The 19,614-nt window shown below is 41.9% G+C and overlaps 2 protein-coding genes across 2 annotated transcripts; one reads left to right on the top strand and one right to left on the bottom strand.

Moving 5' to 3' along the window:
* The first annotated feature begins 339 nt into the window (after positions 1-339).
* Positions 340-5,049, top strand: cd63 (CD63 molecule). The gene is made up of 8 exons (XM_030356916.1): positions 340-498; positions 1,108-1,192; positions 2,488-2,676; positions 2,771-2,845; positions 2,948-3,043; positions 3,576-3,719; positions 4,249-4,332; positions 4,663-5,049. Exons 2-8 carry the CDS (start codon positions 1,127-1,129, stop codon positions 4,726-4,728), a joined length of 720 nt encoding a protein of 239 aa, XP_030212776.1. The 5' UTR covers positions 340-498; positions 1,108-1,126; the 3' UTR covers positions 4,729-5,049.
* letmd1 (LETM1 domain containing 1) lies at positions 5,032-10,367 on the bottom strand. The gene is made up of 9 exons (XM_030356908.1): positions 10,222-10,367; positions 9,937-10,091; positions 9,678-9,793; positions 9,072-9,154; positions 8,647-8,833; positions 8,414-8,515; positions 6,555-6,707; positions 6,277-6,373; positions 5,032-6,184 (listed from the first exon to the last, which is right to left on the bottom strand). Exons 1-9 carry the CDS (start codon positions 10,365-10,367, stop codon positions 6,108-6,110), a joined length of 1,116 nt encoding a protein of 371 aa, XP_030212768.1. The 3' UTR covers positions 5,032-6,107.
* Positions 10,368-19,614: the final 9,247 nt, after the last annotated feature.

Below are 19,614 nucleotides of genomic sequence, written 5' to 3'. Positions count from 1 at the left end.
CTAAATTGTAAATACAGTGTATTTACAGAGTATCTTTAATTTATCTGTTTGTTCTGGAATTTTTAGTATTCCACAATTATCTTTTTATATATTTAGTATTTGATAAGTATACATATTTTGTGTTTAATGTTTTATATCTTGACCTCCTAATGTTTCATCTGCTTTGGTAATGTAAAGGTTGGTTTTTCATGCCAATACGTTTTTTGTTTTTTTTAAGAGAGAGACAGAGACAGACACAGAGACAGAGACACAGACACAGACACAGATCCAACTCCAGCTCCTATACACTAATTACCCTAATAGAAGCGCGCTTGAAATAGCGTTCGTTCGCCTTCTGGTTTCTCAACACTCCAATAATGTCTGGCTGCGCAGAACGCCGACGGTCAGACTCACCGCGGTAGCGGAGGGGCGGGACTTGACCGAACCGATAAGTTGATCTAGTTTTCAGTAGAAACGTTATTCCGATTCGACCCTTCAAGCAAGAGTTTTCCTCAAAAGGTAGGTTCACAAATAAGTGATTTAAAGGCCGATATCGTATTCAATGTTTTTGTTGAAGTTGAGCCTTATGTAGACATAGGCTGAAAAACTAAAAATCAAGGATGCCCCCAGACTTTCATAGTGGTTTGTATCGTAAATATTATTTTTATCCGCACCACAGATTAGGCCTACGCAAGTAAAAGCGTGGATCCAATATTGTTCCTCATTCAGATCCTATTGTAACTGTGATTACTAGAAGGTGAGGTGGTGAGGACAACCTCAACCTCATTTTACATGATTCTACATGTTCTTTCATAGTTCGTGACGACGTGAAGTCATGGAAAAACAAACGCAGTAAAACGCGACAAGTTCGTAAAAGCTGCTTTTATGTCCCATCATTTTCTTCAAATCCAGCCTCCAACCCATAAATATGTCACTTTTAAATAGTGTGTACATTGCTAAGCCGTATGACTGTAGACTTCTCGATTATCTTTCCTTAAACTGAGCAACTATATCTTGTGATATATTTTACATTTCCGATTTCCGTGGTAATATGATGAAACCGACTGGAATATGTCAATATGTGGGCATGGTTCTGCTTTTTCCTAATATGCGCTATTTGTGTTTCAGGATTGTGTTCCTCGACATCATGGGTGTAGAGGGGGGAATCAGATTTGTCAAGTACCTGCTATTCTTCTTCAACTTCATCTTTTGGGTGAGTAGCAGTTTCTTGGTTTTAATTATATTTTTAATTTCGGAAAGATTGTGCTTTCCGGACATGGTCTGTGTGTGATAAACATGGGAATAAGGGAAGTCGTTGAAGCGGTTGCAATGGCTGTTGAAGGAGGAAGGAAACCGTAGACTTCCTCGCTTAGAGTCATGATGTAGTGATGTGTTTAAGGGTTACTAGAAGTGACGTGGGGGCGATTGGCAAATAGATAAGTCATAACAGCACAAACAATTTGACATTCCGCTTGATATCTAATTTAGGTTTATGCATCATGGCGTGTGGGGCTGTGCCTGTGTTATAGCAGGATGAGGGATAGAGAGGTGGCAGTGCATAGTGGAATGTGAACCTCGTGACCATATTTCAATGTGTAACTTGGTCATTTGACTTATTGATATCAATACATTTTACTTAATTCACACATTAATTAATGCTTCTATGACATTTTAGTCATAAGCCGCAATAAAGCACACTATACGTTTATTTTCAATTCATGTGGAAGGAAACCAAAATAACTATTTTGATTCTGTGAGTCGCTGAGTAATAAAAGTTTTCGTTTAAACACTATTGGTTTCCATGCTTTTCTAACACTATTCACTATTTAGGGCAGCTACCTGAGTGTTACACAAATATTTACATTGGTGTGGCCTACCAACAAGGAAACGTCCCTTGGTTTAGGCCTTCGCAGTTAGTTGGAAAACATGCTAGGGGACGGATCGGGTAACTCCACTTGTAAACCTATGAGTATGTCATAGGTTTGCACAACAATTACCACTGTTCATAAAATACATCCATGCTCTGAAGCAGTGTAAGCATATATGTCTTGAAATGTGCAGTAAATATTTTCAAATTGACAATGATTTAGGGTCAAAATATTTAATGTCAACATTATGATTATTTGATACTTTTGCCAGTGTGGTCCTAGCAGAAAGACCGTAGTAGGCCTACAATGTCTGATCGAATTCCTTTTTACAATTAAAATACTTGGCCGTTTTAAATATGCGCCTCATGACATTAAATGTACGCGGCTTGAAAAGAAGAACCGCTCCAAATGTGAAGTCCGATCCGTAGAGCATGGCATTACCTTGCCAAGTAAGGGATCTGTTTCTCACTGGAGACGCTAAGAAACCTCTGCACTCGGGGTGTTGTAAAATGCGTTGGATGAAAGTGTCCACCAAATGGCATACTGTATGCACATCATACTACCATCAACCATTCATCTTTGTTTCATATCAACCACAACCGTATCCTAATCCACCCTGTGTCCTCCCGTCTGTCTGCAGCTGTGTGGCCTGGCGCTGATTGTGGTGGGGGTCCTGGTCCAGGTAGCCTTGCACAAATCCCTGTCCATCAGTGACGCCACAGCCTCGGCGATCCCTATCATCCTGATAGTCGTGGGTGTCGTCATCTTCTTCATTGCCTTCTGTGGTTGCTGCGGTGCCTGGAAGGAGAATTACTGCATGGTCACCACGGTAGGCCACCATCCTCACGACTAAACTGTTGTTTTTGTTCAGTCATCAAACTCACACACGACTCTCACGTTGGGTTTTTGTGTTATTCTCCCAGTTTGCCGTCCTCCTGTTACTGATCATCCTCGTCGAGATCGGAGTGGCTATAGCCGGATACATCTTCAGGGATCATGTGAGTCTGCCACTTCGGTCTAGGGTGACCTACTGTGATGTGACTATAATGTGTTTCAAGGCTCATTTAACTCGTTCCGCTTTGCACGGTGTCGTCATATAGATTAAAGGAGAGGTCCGGGAGGGTCTCCACCAACTGATCGCAAAGTACAACACCACGGATGAAATCAAACAAACTGTGGACAAGATGCAGGAGGATGTGAGTCAAGTGCACGCCACTCAGTATTTACCCAGTGTAAAAACACCCTCATCCGACAGCCACATCCGGCTGCCTGTTGTGCTTAGACATTGTATAAATGGGTCCTGATGTTGACATTGGACATATGTTGCTCACTTTTACGTCATGATATTTGACTTGTTTTGCAGAGCTTGGGTACACAATGGACTTCAGCTGGTATTATATACACAAGGTTGAGATCGTAGGAACCAAGCCCATCTATTACCCCCTGACCCTTATTTGCACAAGCAGAATATACAGACGTTCTGAGGTCACACATAGATAAATACTTGATGTTATCAGGTCACCTGTGCTGCTGCTGCTGAGGGTTTCTGGAAAACATCGACCGCAGCAGTTTTCAAAGCCGTAGAAATATCATTGCTGATATCATGCGAATGTATCATGTTTCTTTATTGTCACCAAACTGTAGAAACCTTACATGCGATACAAATGTTCAATCCAACACTTTATTTATTCTCATGTGGTGTTTCTATTGTCCTCAACTTGTTCTTAGTTGAAGTGTTGTGGCGCCAATAGCTCGTCAGACTGGATCCACTTCTGGGCAGATGGAAAGACAGTCCCTGACTCCTGCTGTGTGAACATCTCAAAGGGCTGCGGGGTCGGGGAACTCCATGATGGTCTCAAAGTACACCTGCAGGTAAACACCCACATTTAGTTTTTGGTTGTAATACTTTTAATGGAACTCAACATAAGATAATATAGTTAGAAGTTTTATTTGTATACAAAGTTAATGGGGATTTGACCCCAACACTTTGGGGACCTCTTCACACCTTCCCAGGCTGTGTGCATCCCAAACGGTTTTAAGACAGAAGCCCATCCGACCTCAAACTCATTGTAACGCAGGCCTCTGCTGCTCATGATACTGTCCTTCATTAAATCTGTAGCCCTTAATTTTTTGTTATTTAATTATCTTAATATTTTACGCTGTATGATGAAGAACGAAAAAGGACGAAAACCATACTACTATATATACTTGCATAAAAAAAGGGTTAAGTTGATGGCCGATATTATTCATGAGAAGCAGGGCTGTGTGTTTACATGAGTCTAACTTGGTGCTATAAAGTGAAATCTGTTTCACATTTTAAGTATTCTATACAATATTTGACTTTTTTTTTAAACTAATTAATTGTTGAACAGGTTTGAACAGTTTTGCTTCATTTAACTAGGGCTGCCACACTGCGGTTGAGGAATCGCTGATGAAGAATCTGATGTGGATTGTTATTGCTGCTGTCGTTATTGCCATAATACAGGTATGTATTTTCCATTCATTTATTATTAAACACATCCCCAAAACAGAATGAGAATGAGAAGCTTGCATGTTTAGCAATAGGACTGCCTAGCCTTGTAGCCCTCCAATCATTTCATTCTGGCCGAACACAATCATTGGACGGGCTTCAACATCCACAGATTGCAGATTTGTCTTTATTAGGTTCAGCATTTGATTTACTGATCTCCGTTGGGATGAAAGAGAATTTTAACATGACCTAAAAAAGCATACCCTAGCTTTAATGGCATGTATTATATTGGTTCTTATCATTGAGTGCAGTACCTAAAACATGTGGGGTTTGTGCTTGTTGCAGATCATGGGCGTTGTGTTCTCCTGCATGCTGATGAAGGCCATCCGCAGTGGCTATGAAGTCATGTGATTTTGCCTTAGCCTGAGCAGTAGGTATCTGTTCAGGTCACCTCTTCACCTTGGGAAGCCTCACCTTAGAATATTTACCCCTCACATTTCCTTGGCGCTGACGCCTTATATAGAACAATGTTTACTTTTTATGATCTGTAATTGATTATATCATATCATTGAAAATCTGCAATAGCCACAGCACCATGCATATTTAGGGACAGAATTCCAAAAACTAGGAAGTAAGTTTGTGTATTTTGTGTTCCACTCCAATAATACTATTCTGGTTGTTATGATTGAACAATATAACACATTAAAAGAAAAGTCCTTCTTTGTCTCAGTTTATTTAGGACACTTTCTTTCAAATCTTGGCAAAACATATTTAAAAGCACTTCAGAATCAAACAAAACAAGATATATATATGTAGGTATATTTTTTTCTTTTAAGCAATACAACATAATCTTTGAGAAACTTAAAATGAACTGTGGTTTTAGGCTTCCTGGTATTACATTAGTAAACAAGTCATTTCCTCTTTCACAATTTACGAGTGACAAAGCGCTTGAACTGCACCATAAAGGATGTTGTGCAGTTCTTTGTAAAAAAGAAAAAGGTTGAAGCCAGGTCATTGTATTTTTCAGTGCAAGTATATTCTGCTCAACAGAAATAGATCCACTGCAAAGCCTCTCATTCAAAGACACATCAAGTAAACAAGGCCATCAAAAAAGGGGCATCACAACTCTGTAAGACGGAGTGTTATTGTGCTACGCCCAAAGGGAAGCCACGTGGGTCTATCTACGATCAACCAGAGCGGAAACATCTAGGAGTCGATTCCCCAAATGATGACCACATTGCATGTCTAACATCATTTGGACGATATTCAATAACTTTAGATGGTATTTTTAAACCTTAAGCCTATGTTCTATACATTTTAAACCCAATAGTGAAAGCTTATGTGCAGTAGAACATGAAAGACATGGTCAACGAAGGAATAATAAATAAATTAAAACTAATATAATTTGCAATGTTCACACTTCAAACAAAACATGCTAGTTATAAACATACAGAGCAGGGCTACTTGTTTTGTGTTGGTCTATCGTTACTCCTGTCTGACGTTAGAGTCAATCTAAGTTGAGGTATGAGCCATGACTGGTTCGGAGAAAAAGCGGTAGATGCTAATACATGCCCTGAATTATTAACTGCAACCACCCTTCACTTGAATCCACTGTAAATCTTTTACTCTAAACATCACGATCCCTGGAGTTCAGGATATGGATGTCAAAGACAATGGATCCTCTCTTGGAGCATTTTCATATTTGTAAAGCATTTTTGGTTTTTATAATGTAGAAAACCAAGCCTGCTGCACTATTCGGCACACGACTGTTCGGCACACGACCAGTCTTCTCATTGGCCACTGAAGCGTCGTGGGTAGTTGGCCGATAGTAAAACCATGCTGTGAAGAAGCAGAGAGCCCTCGCTCCCTATGGTAGAAAAACAGAAAGCCGGACGTGAGACATCGACAACAGTAAAGGCACTTTACATTGGTTGTGTGAGGAGTAAAGAACATAGATACCCCTCAAGGGAGCCGTGACCTGTAGCCATTGGGACAGCCACTCACGACACTGGTTGGCATCGAGATCGTCTGAGTTGAGTCCTCTGACATAACAGGCCTGTGGAGACGGGGGGGGGGGGGGGGGTAAAAGGCTTAACTCCACACCATGACAAAGAATGCAAGAACTCTTTCAGTTTCTTGAACTATCATAACAAACACTGCTCTATACTGCGCCATGGGAGGGGTTGTGCATTCCTGGGATATTCAACGATGCCCAGTCATTGATTAAATGTCCTGACCTGTTTGAGTTCAGAGTCACTCAGCTGATGAGGTCCAAGGCGTCTCAGGGCACGGTCCAGCAAGAGCAATTCAAGAGCGTGACTGTTGAGCCGCCTGCCAATCAGGAAGCCTGGGAGGCGGGGCGTCAGGAAGAGCAGGGGGCAGATATGCCTCTGGTTGGCCACAGAGAGAGAGAGAGGTCTGTGGTCACTACACTGATGAACCTGCGCTTTTTCAAAGACTTGAAAATTAAGTAGTGGCACATACTTCCTGGGTTCAATTTGATAACGATCAAACTGTCAAGTACAAAGGAACAATGTTTCCTTTAATTGTGAAATTTGCGGTACAAGATGATTCTGAACAATTCAATTCTTATGACGAGGAAAGGGTGATGTACATTGTTAAGAAACACAATCAAATTTTTGGAAAATATGAAGGGAGACTCCATTAGTGTGTCAAGAACAAACTAATGGAAGATATCTAAATATGACATAATTATGAAGGAAAGATGCTGACGAAGATGTTCCCCTTAATGCCATACTGTGCCTCTGCTTTCAGGTGAGTGGGCTGCAGAGCAATGGCTGAATGTCATGTACAGCTTGTTCTTCATGCTCTAATCGGGATTTGAACACTCAACGATGACACTTTCAAAAGTGAAAAAGATGCATCTGATTTTAGCGATAAATATGATGAAAGAATTGTGAGCCCAGGTCAATCTAGTGAGGAGAAATAAGACTAATTCATTATTTTTTACAATAACGCCACCTTGGAGTGCAGTACCACAAATTTGGGTTTATGGGTAGTGGGGGTTATTGGTAACCATACCTGAACATTTCAAGAGTTTTCGACTTACGGTATAGGCTGCAGTATGACTAACAGTATTTGGGGAAAAAATGTACGGTAAAAAAAACGGGGTCCATGATGCTTCGTTGCTCGGACCCCTAAATAGACCAGATCAAGCGAAAGGTAAAGAAACTTTGCATTTCTGTGTAGGGATCCTTTCCATATTGTATATCTTTATATAACCTGCCGGTCAGTGGAAAAAACCAGCCCTTTAACAGGATGTACATTGACCGGGTGCTCTTGCACCAAAGGATTACGTTCCAGCCCATTGTAGAGGATTATAGTTGCAGCGTTCTCACTCAATATTGTACTACTTTTACTAGTCTCTTACTCCCAAAAGATGGGAAAACGGTTGCGGTTGAAAAGCCCCGAAGCTGTACTTTAATGCCGCGTTTCCACTACAGGGTGCTGTACGGTTCGCAAAGGTGCGGTACGGATTGCGTTTCCAGCGCCAAAAGTGGGCGTGACCCGGACTGAGCCGTACTCGTTTTGCCCTTGTCTTCAGTACTCCTCCGTTGGGGTACTGAGACGCCTGAAAGGCTGCCGGAAAATTCGAGCTACACACCCCCTCCGTTGATTGGTCGACAGAATCGTCACTTCCGTGCGCCGTGGAGTTAAAAACAAACAAACAGTAGCCTTGTCCTTGTGCTTTCAGCCTCCAAACTTTCGTCAAACAAAGCTTGCATTCGGAGGTGATTAACTGCCATATGAAAAGCATAGGAAGGAAGGCCAGGAACTGTTGCTGGACGACTTCCATGGTAGCTCTTGGTTTAATGTGTCGCGTTCAACTTTTCCATTGTTTTTATTGAGCAGGCTACACTGTGTCGCGCTGCTATGATGTTTACGTAGCTGCCGCGGCGATCGATATCCGGCCTACCATAAAGGGTACCGTCGACGGTGGAAACGCGACCTCGGAACTGGGTTGGGCTATACCGCCCCCTCCCTACCGGACTGAGGCGAACCGAACCGTACCGCACCCTGCAGTGGAAACGTGGCATAAGAGTGCGGAGTGAGGACTACTTCCAGTTGTACTGACCATGTGCTCTACATTCATCCTCTTCATACCCAGAGGGGGTCCGGAGAACAGCGCCCGCACCCCGTGGATATCAGCCACTTTTGGGTGCGCTCCATTCTGCACCTGAAAAACACAATGTTTTTTTCAGATTACTACCAGGAACCATCCTCCGCACATTGTTTCGAGTCTAACAAATCATGCCACCATGACTAGAACTACAGTCGTATCATGAAAGCCTCATTACATTGACCTACTTGGGTGCAGAGGTCCTGAAGGCGACTCTGGAGGCGGCTGTCTTTGACCTGGTAGCCGGTGTCCAGGATGCCCTGGAGCACAGCCCCGGTGTGCCCCGCTCTCTGGCTGTGGTAGAAGCCACGGAACTCCAGCTGCTGCTGCGGGGTCCAGAAATGGCGTACCAGGAGCTGGCGAGGGAAATAGTACCTAGTTGGGAAGAGGCAAACATGCTTTGTTAGATGGAAAAGACAAATGGAGGTGGTGCAAACCGCACAGAAAAAATGAATCAATGTTAGATTGAAGGACAAACTACTCTACGACAGATTTAATGTGGTGAAAATGTACTAAAAAAGATGTTGCACAGTGCCCTCAGTTACATTGAGTGTTCCGCGTCTTTGGGAACAGCCTTACTGACCCTGCAACACAAAGATAGGCGCAAACTTACATCAGGACGAAAACCAGGTAATTGGCGAATGGAGGGATGGATATCACCACGAGTGGAATGGCTTTAATCAGGTCTCTGCGGAACTGTGAGAGAAGGTTGAATGTCAGTGGCGACATTCGGCTGAAGGCTTTTGGCTACATCTACAGTACGTTCGTATGCTTCTAAAACGGCAGGTGCCAACTTCTATTGCAACACTTCATTAACTTAATGCGCTTGCAGCGCTGCTATATAAAATGTAAAAACACTACATTTTTAACTAATGATTAGGATTATTTTGTTAGCGGGCCTACTGCACGAGCAAATCATTGACATCCACAATTAAGCAATGTAATAATACAGTATTTTAGGGAGTGATTTGAATGTTATTAAAGATCAGGTGGAGAATTAGACCTCTTGTTCAAGAATGCCGACAGGGGTCTGTACAAACGAGGGATCAAGCTCAGTAACTTTCAGGCGGAGGGATACTTAGAAAAAGGCACTTCGATCCCAACATAAATTTTTCCTATTATTTAATCAAATGCTAATATTGCAATCATACCATTTATGTTTCAATACATGATGGTGTATATTACCCCACCTTAGATAACATCAGTGCTTCTGACCTACCTGCCTCAGCCTCTCCATTTCTCGGTATGGCAAGTCCTCCCATGTCACCTTCCCTGTGACCAGTCTGGTTTGGATCCTGCTCACTTCCTTGCCATCTTGGAAGAGTAGTTTAAATCCTAACAGGTCACATTTTATGAATAACATAAATTACAACCATGGTAGTTGATTAAGCAAATAGTGGAGGTTTTATAATGTATGCATGCATAATACCGGTCAGCCACTTATTTACAATGTCAATACAGATCAGGCGTAGTTTTACCTTCAGTAAAAGTGCGATAGAGTTTGTAAAATTTCGGAAATTTCCTTTTGAGGAAATTCTCATATTTGACATTTGCCACCTGCAATCTTGACGACACATGTCGACCGATGCCTTGGCTGGAGTCCGAGGCTTTGTACTGTCTACACGGGGACAATCTGGATCATTAGAAAAGGAGAAATAAATGGTGATTTAGGATGTGGGCTGGGATATCAGCACATTATTAACACACGCGTGCCACAACAAGACACACAATGGTCAAATAATGAAAATCTGGCATATGTTCACCTTGATTGAAGATATGTGTTAGGAAAATAATACCCGGTCGATTTCCAATTGTGTTGAAATAGACCAATTCTTTGAAGAGACAAACGACAGCAAAGACTTCCACCGGACAGTGCCATTTTGGTGGGAGGAGAGTGTGTTTTCTTCATGAGGTTTAAACGCGTTAACACACAATCTAAAAATCCATCACTGACATCTAGTGGTGAGAAGAAGTTTCGACTGAATCAGAATCAGAAAATTACAACTTCACCTTCACATGGTGAAAATATCGATTAATAAGCACACAATATCAAGAAAACTCCAAGCACACATTTCACAATATAATTAAGGGTTAGGTAAAGGGTACAGATCTGAACATTTGCACTGTTGCTTTTCTCACTCGCTTTGGTACATTTTTCAAATCATCCTCAACAAAACAGTAAGTGCATTTCTCAAAACAATTCGTACAAATAGCAAAAGACCATGGATAACCTGCAAAAGCCCGTCTCTTGCTAAAAATCCGTAGTTCATCTCTCAAAAGTAAATATCTGTGTCAATGAACATGTCAGTGCCATGATCAGAATGACAACTCCTTGTGTCATTGTGTACGAATAAGACAGTCAAATTGCTTAGTCATGCTGTCAATATAACAGTGTACCCTGGAGGGATGTTCTGATGTAAACTGTGGCTAAAGATTTGAAGTCATTGTTATCATTGTAAATAGTAAGTTACGCCTTAGTGTATGTGGGAGATTGATTGCAAGAGACTGGACCAGATTCACATTTACGCTTTGACTGTTTGTACTGTCATTTGTTGAAAGGTCATGTCATTGCTAGAAATGTGAACAAAGGACAATTTCCTTAGGGTAAACTGTAAATCCATTGCTGTGGGAATTACAGTGCAGTCTTCCTAAACCTCCTGACGTTCCTGTCTGTTGGGCCAGAAATTCTCATTCTCACGCAGCCTTACTCCTCTTCCTCTTATTCTTCTACGTGGCTGTTGACCCCAATTCCTTGTCCTTCCATTGTCAGATATGTAAGATTGCGTTGTGTTCCAGCTATATATATACTTGCCAGTTCATGGTTCATGAGATGCAACCTTTGATCTAATTCAGTAAACTGGTTGATCGTTGGTTGATCTAACACTTCATGCATTTCCCTTCTTTAGAGAAAACCAAGATTCACCTGGTAGCAAGTTACCAATTCAAGACAGATTTAGAAACAAATTCTAATGGAAATGTATAGAAAGATGCTTTACATATTGTGACAACTTGTTCAACCATTTTTCATCCAAAGACTTATGCAATAAACTAAAGCCTAAATGTTGTGGGCTTGAGACTATTCATTAGAGACCCATTACAATACATTTTGATCAACATGACATAAGCAATCTCTTATAAGCGACCCGACCCCGGATAAGCGGATGAAGATGAGATGATGATGAGATGAGACATAAGCAATTGATAATATAGGAAAGAGCAGAGAATTATGCATAATAATTTTCATGAATGTACTAAAGCATTTGCAACTTGTTCAAAGAAATGAGAAACTTCCTTTTTGATGTGCACAAGTGCCACAATGATTTGAAGATTGAACGTGAGTTTTGAGAATTTCCATTCTGATCTGAGAAATGTACCATAGCGACTGAGAAAAACTGTAATGGTATCCACCTAATGATAGCCGTATGGTATTTATACAATAACAAAATGGTCACATAGGCCAAATGGGTTGAGACTGTGGACGTTTGGCTTTTCTTTGAAATTGTGGGAAATGTAAACATTTTTAGAGGAGAAGACCAGGGTGAAAAAGATGCATTTGATATTAATATGATGAAAGAATTTTGAGTCGAGGTCATTCTGGTAAGGAAAATTAAGTCTAGTTCCACCTGATAATAGTCATATGTCATATAAGAAAAATGGGCTAACTGCTCCAACTTTATTGGCCTATATTTCTCAAATGGAACTAAGTAAAACTAATTCTGTACGAAGATTTTTGTGAGGCTTGGCCTAAGATTTTATGTTTCGATTTTGGTGAATTTTTGATAATTTTTGCCGCCTGTGAATGTTTTTGTCATGTTTAATTAATGAAATTGTGGGGAAATGAATTTTTTTTAGGGCGTAAATCCCGGGTTTTATTAATGCATCTGATTCTAGTGATTAATATTCTGAAAGAATTTTGAGTCCAGGTCAATCTGTTGAGGAGAAATAAATCTAAGTCATGATTGTTTACAATAGCGCCACCTTTGGGAGCAGTACCACATATTTGGTTATGGGTAGGGGTTATTGTAACCATACCTGCAATTTTCTTTGCTGCTCAGTCCCCTAAATATAAGGAAAGTAATAATAAGAGAAACTAAGACTATAAGTGGTTATAATGGCGCGTTTGCACTGCAGGGTGCGGTATGGTACGGTTCGGTTTGCATAGGTGCGGTACGGATTGCGTTTCCACCGCCAAAAGTAGGTGTGACCCGGACTGAGCCGTACTCGTTTTTCCCTCGTCCTCAGTACTCCTCCGTTGGGGTACTGAGGCGCCTGAAAGGGTTCTGGAAAATTCGAGCTACACAACCCCTCCGCATATTGGTCGACAGAATCGTCACTTCCGGGCGACGTGGGGATAAAAACAAACAAACAGTAGCCTCAAGGTATTATTCTTTACAATGAACATGTCGCGTAAAACGCTTGCTTGGGCGAACAAGGAGGTGGAGACGTTCCTCTGCGGTGCGGCCACACCAGACGCGTATCTCGCGTACTTCGCGTATGAAATCGCCATTTTCTCCATAGGGAACCATTGGTTTAGGCGCGTATTACGCGTATTACGCGTATTTCGCGTATTAAGCAACATTTTACGCGCGTATAGCGCGTATATTTACGCGCAATACGCGCTATACGCGCTATACGCGCGTATATCGCGTATATCGCGTACATTTCAAAAGAGTTCAAAAAATTGAACTTTTTACGCGAAGTACGCGAGATACGCGTCTGACGAGACACGCATTGCCCAATCAGCGTTGAGCTTGACCCGACGTCACTGGCAGAGAGTAGTGAGCTTGGACAGAAGCATACGGCCGACATCTTCCTTTTTTCTGTGTGGAAATAGTAACATAGTTACGCCATTAAATGCTTTTATGGAAACATTTCTAGCGAGAAATGTGCATTTTACTTTCATAATGTTCACTCGGTGAATGTGAAGGATGTTTGGTTTGATAGTTATGACGAAGAGGGAACGCTCCGTTCACTTGCATGGACAGAGTCTCTGGTTACTAAGCAACCTCAACGTCTTGGCGGACTATTTCTCTGCTGGGAAACACACCAGACACACCGTGGCTGTGTCCCAATTCAGGGGACGCATCCTTCGAAGGCTGCATTCGAAGGATGCGTCGACGCCGATTGCGTCACAGCGACGCGCCAAGTGCTGTCCCAATTCCAAGGCTGTGTCCCAATTCATAGGACGCGTCCTTCGTAGACCGCGTCCTTCGAAGGATGCGGCCTTCGTAGACCGCGAAGGACACTCCGAAGGCCGAAGAAATGGGACGGTCTAGCCTACGGAGCATTTCTGGTTTACGTAACAAACCGTTACCGCCCTTTCACTTGCGTGACCACGCTGCTCCTGTCACCTAGCAACCCTGACAGCTGAACTGACCTGTTAACAGAAGTTAAACCAGACAGCGCGAAAAAAAGAAACCAACAAAAATTATTATTGATCATTATGTTTTTGTATATAGTAGTTTTATAATAATTGTTGTAAATAGTCACATGAATGTTTGTTGCAAATAGTTTTATTGTTGTATATATGTTTCATACGAATACATTAGTCAATACAAAAAAGTTAGTAAGGGTTTTAATAAATAGTTAATCAAAAAAGTTAGTTAAATAGTTAGTTAAATAAGTTAGTTTCAATAAATACGTAAATAATAAACAATGCGTTAAATATAACAGACCATAAGTTATTTGTCCACCAAACGCTCCAAAATTGAGAAAAACCTATCCATTCTTTCCCTGCTTTCCTGGGCTTTCCTCTCCTCTGCCTCCCCCCTTTGTAGCCTCATGTCCTCTTTTATTAACTGGAACATTTACATCTTACATTTACATTTAGGGCATTTAGCAGACGCTTTTATCCAAAGCGACTTACAATAAGTACATTTGTCACAAGAAGTGCATCAATATATCGCTGTCGGTACAGAAAGGATGTTCATAGAACCAAGTGCAAGTACCACAATCGCTAGGCTAACCCATTCCCCGTGTTACAGCCATGATAGCAGCTACTGCAGTTGCTACACAGTTAAGTACTATAATACAATACAACACAGTGTACAATGGTGGCCAGAAGGGGGAGGGTGGCTATGCAGTCGAGGTGGACTCTGAACAGGTGAATCTTGAGTCCTTTTCGGAAGATAGTGAGCGACTCTGGAACATGTCTTCCTCTCTGTCCCTCTTTCTGGACCTTGGCCCTCGCTGTCTTTCCTCCTCCTGATCCTTGTCCTCCACCTCCTGATCCACCACTGCTGTACTTGGCCCTGGTGTGTTCTCAGAGATGGAGGCAATTAGGACAGGGGGGTTGGTGGAATGCCTCTGTCCCAATCCAATACCTTATCCATGGGGACAAACCAGGGCCAAGTGGCAGCAGTGGGTTTCCCACCTCCCCCCTCTCCTGACCCTGGATACTTGCAATCCTAAGGCAGAGGAAATCAATCATGGCAGTTAACAACAATAGCAGTATCAAAACAAATTTCAGCAAAAGTTTTTCTTTGCCTGCGGGGGAGTCACCTTCCCCTGCAGGCCTATTTTCTCCAGAATTGTCCTAAACACAGAGAGATTATTAATCAGAGAAAACAAGAGACACATTTATCAATCATGTTAATAGCCCATGTTAACAATAGGCCATTTATAATACATACATTTGACCATCTTGTAAAGGTTACATTTAAATTAGCCCTCATCCTATATGAAGCCCATAATAATAAGACAACCAGTAGAAGTCAAAACACCCTTTTTCTTTGTGTGTTTTTCGAGTGCTGTCTAGTACTGATGCGAGCTGTGACTTTTTTTGTCTTTCTTTAATAACCCAAAATAGGACATCGTAGTAAACGATTTCTGTGGATGTTGTATCTGTCCTGCTTTTCAATGAGGGCTAATTTAACTAACCTTTACAAGATGGTCAAATGTAGATATACAAATGGCCTATAATAATTTTTATAAACTAACTTACGATATAAATAAACGATTGTTTCCTTACCCCCAAGCCACACTCGCCGAATGTTTCACCCCGGTGAAGAGCTCGTCGTTCTCCCCCCTGAGTTTGATCAATTGAGCAGTATGCTCCTTGCTCCCTAAAGCAAAACCAAATGTTAGAATTCGTTTTACTTTACACTAACAAACAAAAGCAGCTTAAATAGCAAAATAACCAAGTTAGCTGTGTAATCAATCCCAACGTCTGTAACGTTACGGTCTGAAAACCAGGGTCCACAACCTGTGTTCGCGTTGGTCCATTTATCTAACGTTACAGAATAGCAAATTATCTATATAATCGCCCCAATTTCGGTAAATAAAACCATTTTGACCGCTTAAATTTAAAACTATAGGGCTTAACGGGTGTTCTTTGTTACCGTTACAGCTTCACTAACTGTAACGTTACCTTACTTATATTGCATATTACTTTAATGAAATAAGTTTTAAGGATAACTTATTTGTGTTTTTAACGATACAAATTAGTATTTTAACATTTGTATCGTTAAATACTCGAGTGACTGGAAACCAAATACTTACATTTAAATGAAAAAGTCAAATCCACATTCTCCGCCATTATTGTTTTATTTTTTGGATTGACTGCGCAATGAATCTTGGGAGGGATACGTTGGGCCGTGAAGGATCTTGGGATACGTTGGGCCGCGAAGGATACAGCCGATGCATCCTTAAAATCCGGGAAAAGAAGGCTGCATTCGTAGGCCGCATTTGAAGGACCCTTGGAATTGGGACAGCACTTGGCGCGTCGCTGTGACGCAATCGGCGTCGACGCATCCTTCGAATGCAGCCTTCGAAGGATGCGTCCCCTGAATTGGGACACAGCCCATGTGAAGTTATTTAACCCGATTATTGTTATTTATATCCGAGATTATTTAATCTAACCCGATCTAAACTCTATCACCCAAACACGGCGGCGTTGGGGTTTCCTACCTCGGACTCCAGCGCAGCCACGGCCGACAACTTTCTTTATTCTGGGTGGAAATAGTAACATAGTTACGCCATTAAATGCGTTTATGGAAACATTTTTAGCGAGAAATGTGCATTTTACTTTCGTAATGTTCGCTCGGTGAATGTGAAGGATGTTTGGTTTGATAGTTATGAGGAAGAGGGAACGCTCCGTTCACTTGCATGGACATAGACTCATCTAGGCGAGTGACGTAGGCGCGTATAGCGCGTATAGCGCGTATTGCGCGTATGCGACCATTTTTGACACAAAATGGTCAAGCAACATTTTACGCGCGTATCTCGCGTAAAAAGTACGCGAGATACGCGTCTGGTGTGGCCGCACCTTTGGGGAGGTAGCTCTTGGTTTAATGTGTCGCGTTCAACTTTTCCATTGTTTTTATTGAGCAGGCTACACTGTGTCGCGCTGCTATGATGTCACGATGTTTGCGTAGCTGTCGCGGCGATCGACATCCGGCCTACCATAAAGGGTACTGTCGGCGGTGGAAACGCGACCTCGGAACTGAGCTGGGCTATACCGCCCCCTCCCTACCGGACTGAGGCGAACCGAACCGTACCGCACCCTGCAGTGGAAACGCGGCATTAGTAATAAATAAAGTTGCAAGAAAACATGAAGGGGTCCTACAGTATGACCGTATGACTGTATGAGCGACAGTATGACTATCACCGTATGACTCTATGAGCGACAGTATGACTGTATGACCGACAGTATGACCGTATGAGTGACTGTATGAGTGTATGAGCGACAGTATGACCGTATGACTATGAGCGACAGTATGACCGTATGACTGTATGAGCGACAGTATGACCGTATGACTATGAGCGACAGTATGACTGTATGAGCGACAGAATGACCGTATAACTGTACGACCGACAGTATGACCGTATGAGCGACAGTATTATGACCGTATAACCGACAGTATGACCGTTTGACTGTATGACTGACAGTATAACCAACAGTATGACCGTATGAGCGACAGTATGACCGAATGACCGCATGAGCGACTGTATGACCGTATGAGCGACAGTATGACCGTATGAGCGACGGTATGACCGTGTGACCGTATGAGCGACAGTATGACCGTTTGACTGTAGGAGTGACAGTATGACCGTATAACCGACAGTATGACCGTATGCCCGACAGTATGACAGTATAACCGACAGTATGACCGTATGAGCAACATTGTGACCAACAGTATGACTGTATGACTGACAGCATGACTGTAGGACAAACAGATCCATTGAGGATCTGTTGGATCCATACTCGGTCTTGCATCATTCCAGTCAGCTGCTGCCGTTGACTGGAATGTACTGCAAACACCTCAAACTGGTCAAATTAATTTCCATCCCGGCCTTCAAAGATACCATCTCATACCTTCTAACAGATTCCTGCAAATGCTTCCCCTCCATCTAACCTTCCTCTCAGTCTCCTGTCTCATATGTACGCCCGTATCCGCTGATATGTTTTTTGTTTTTTTATGTATGTTTTTTCACAATTGTTACTTGGTAATAAGTTTATTCTTGCTATTCTGCCTTGTTTATGTTTGTCTGAGTAGCTGTATGTTAACCCTGCAGATCCCTGCTGCTGCATTGTTGTACGTCTGTACAGCTATGTTTGTGTGCTGTTGCCTCTCCAGCCCATCCTTTCTCACTGCCCCACCCCCCCCCCCCCCCCCCCCCCCCCTATGAAGCTTGAGCTTTTTGTCAGGCCATCACTGTAAATAAGAACTTGTTCTTAAAGATCTGCCTGGTTAAATAAAGGTAAAATAAAAAAATAAAATAAACAGAACGACTATATGACTATGAACGTATGACTGACAGTATGATTGTATTAGCGACAGTCTGACTGTATGACCGGCAGTCTGACCGACAGTACGACAGTATGACCGTATGGTCGACACTCGACAGTATGACTGTAGACTGCCATGGGCAGATTAGAGAATGTTTTGAGAAATATAAGTCTTCCGTATACGTGGAGGTATGGTGAGCTTGGTCGGTATGGTAATATGGCATTGGTCAGCCTTAAAAATTGGTTCATTTTGGAATCCGCTGTCCATTCTATAATAGGTCCATGATTTCAATAGAGAGAAAGTAATTATTTTCTGGTCCCAGTCGTTATATGCCCCGGATTACATATATTTTATTTGTGGATTTAAATGATAATTTTTCATGCCAAGAGTTTGACCATTTATTGTGCAAATGTTCAGTTAAATGCTGTAGAGAAAACACAATGAGAAAGACTACTCGTCTCGTATGTGACGTCACGCTCCCTGCGACTGGCGTGGGCAAGACCGACAATCTCCCCATCGGCATAACTGAAATTCTCCACATGCCCCAATTTATAATGGTTTTCACGTCTTTCGATGCTTTTATCCGCCCCTTGGAATAAAGCGGTGAAGTGGAGTAGTGAGATCTTCATGTCTGTACCGGAGTTCCAAGTGCGGTTTGTGACGTAAATCATTCGCGTCGAGAGCAGCGAAGAGCGTAGTTCACAAAGCGGCCTCACACAAAACCTTACATTATCAAACTTCTTCGCGAAATCTTTTAGTTTTCATTGCATGAAAAATGATTATTTAAATCCACAAACAAGATATGTGTAATCCAGAGCATATAAAGACTGGGACCAGAAAATAATTACTTTCTCTCCATTGAAACCCATTCATCGATCTCATAGGTCCCATGGGCTCTACCGGAAGGGGCGTGACTTCGCCACTCTAAGCTGCCAATAATCACGTGACTCACAAGCTTGCGCCTGCGTGATCAAATCTCTGAAAAGTCAGTTCGGAAGAAATACATTGCAATGTTGTAAATTTACACCTTTACAAGTTTTTAAAAATAAATATTCAGCCTTTCAAAAGTTATTTCTCAATGTATGAACACCTGTTAGCAGAATCCCAGTTAAAAGGTTTCAAAACCGGGAAACAAAGTAATACACTGTTATAACAGTGCGAGATTTGAAACTCTGCAAATGCGCTGGTGAAAATTTGTAAACTTTGCAAATGTGTTTGTGAAAAAATTCTAGCTTTGAAAATGTGTTGGTGAAAATGATGAAGATAAAATAGAACACAAAATCATGTTTGCAGATGATTGAATTTTTTTTTCAGGCTGTAATCTCTTTTTTCAGTGTTGCAAAACCTTTTCTACAAAGTGTTGAGTTTTCACAAGCCTTTGAAACTTTTATTTTCAGGTTTGAATTATGACAGGATACTGGCTCC

The sequence above is a fragment of the Gadus morhua genome, chromosome 1, assembly GCF_902167405.1.
Source record: "Gadus morhua chromosome 1, gadMor3.0, whole genome shotgun sequence".
In the NCBI taxonomy this organism is placed as follows: Eukaryota; Metazoa; Chordata; class Actinopteri; order Gadiformes; family Gadidae; genus Gadus; species Gadus morhua.
This window is presented reverse-complemented; position numbering and strand designations above follow the sequence as displayed.

Bases quoted from the DNA above. Each gene is read 5' to 3' on its own strand.
- cd63 (XM_030356916.1), top strand. From the start codon at position 1,127: ATGGGTGTAGAGGGGGGAATCAGATTTGTCAAGTACCTGCTATTCTTC. The intron at 1,193-2,487 runs GTGAGTAGCAGT...GTCTGTCTGCAG, and splicing joins TCTTCAACTTCATCTTTTGG to CTGTGTGGCCTGGCGCTGAT. The intron at 3,720-4,248 runs GTAAACACCCAC...TCATTTAACTAG, and splicing joins GTCTCAAAGTACACCTGCAG to GGCTGCCACACTGCGGTTGA.
- letmd1 (XM_030356908.1), bottom strand. From the start codon at position 10,367: ATGAAGAAAACACACTCTCCTCCCACCAAAATGGCACTGTCCGGTGGA. The intron at 10,092-10,221 runs GTGAACATATGC...CTAATGATCCAG, and splicing joins AACACATATCTTCAATCAAG to ATTGTCCCCGTGTAGACAGT. The intron at 8,834-9,071 runs GTAAGTTTGCGC...CTTCCCAACTAG, and splicing joins TACCTGGTTTTCGTCCTGAT to GTACTATTTCCCTCGCCAGC.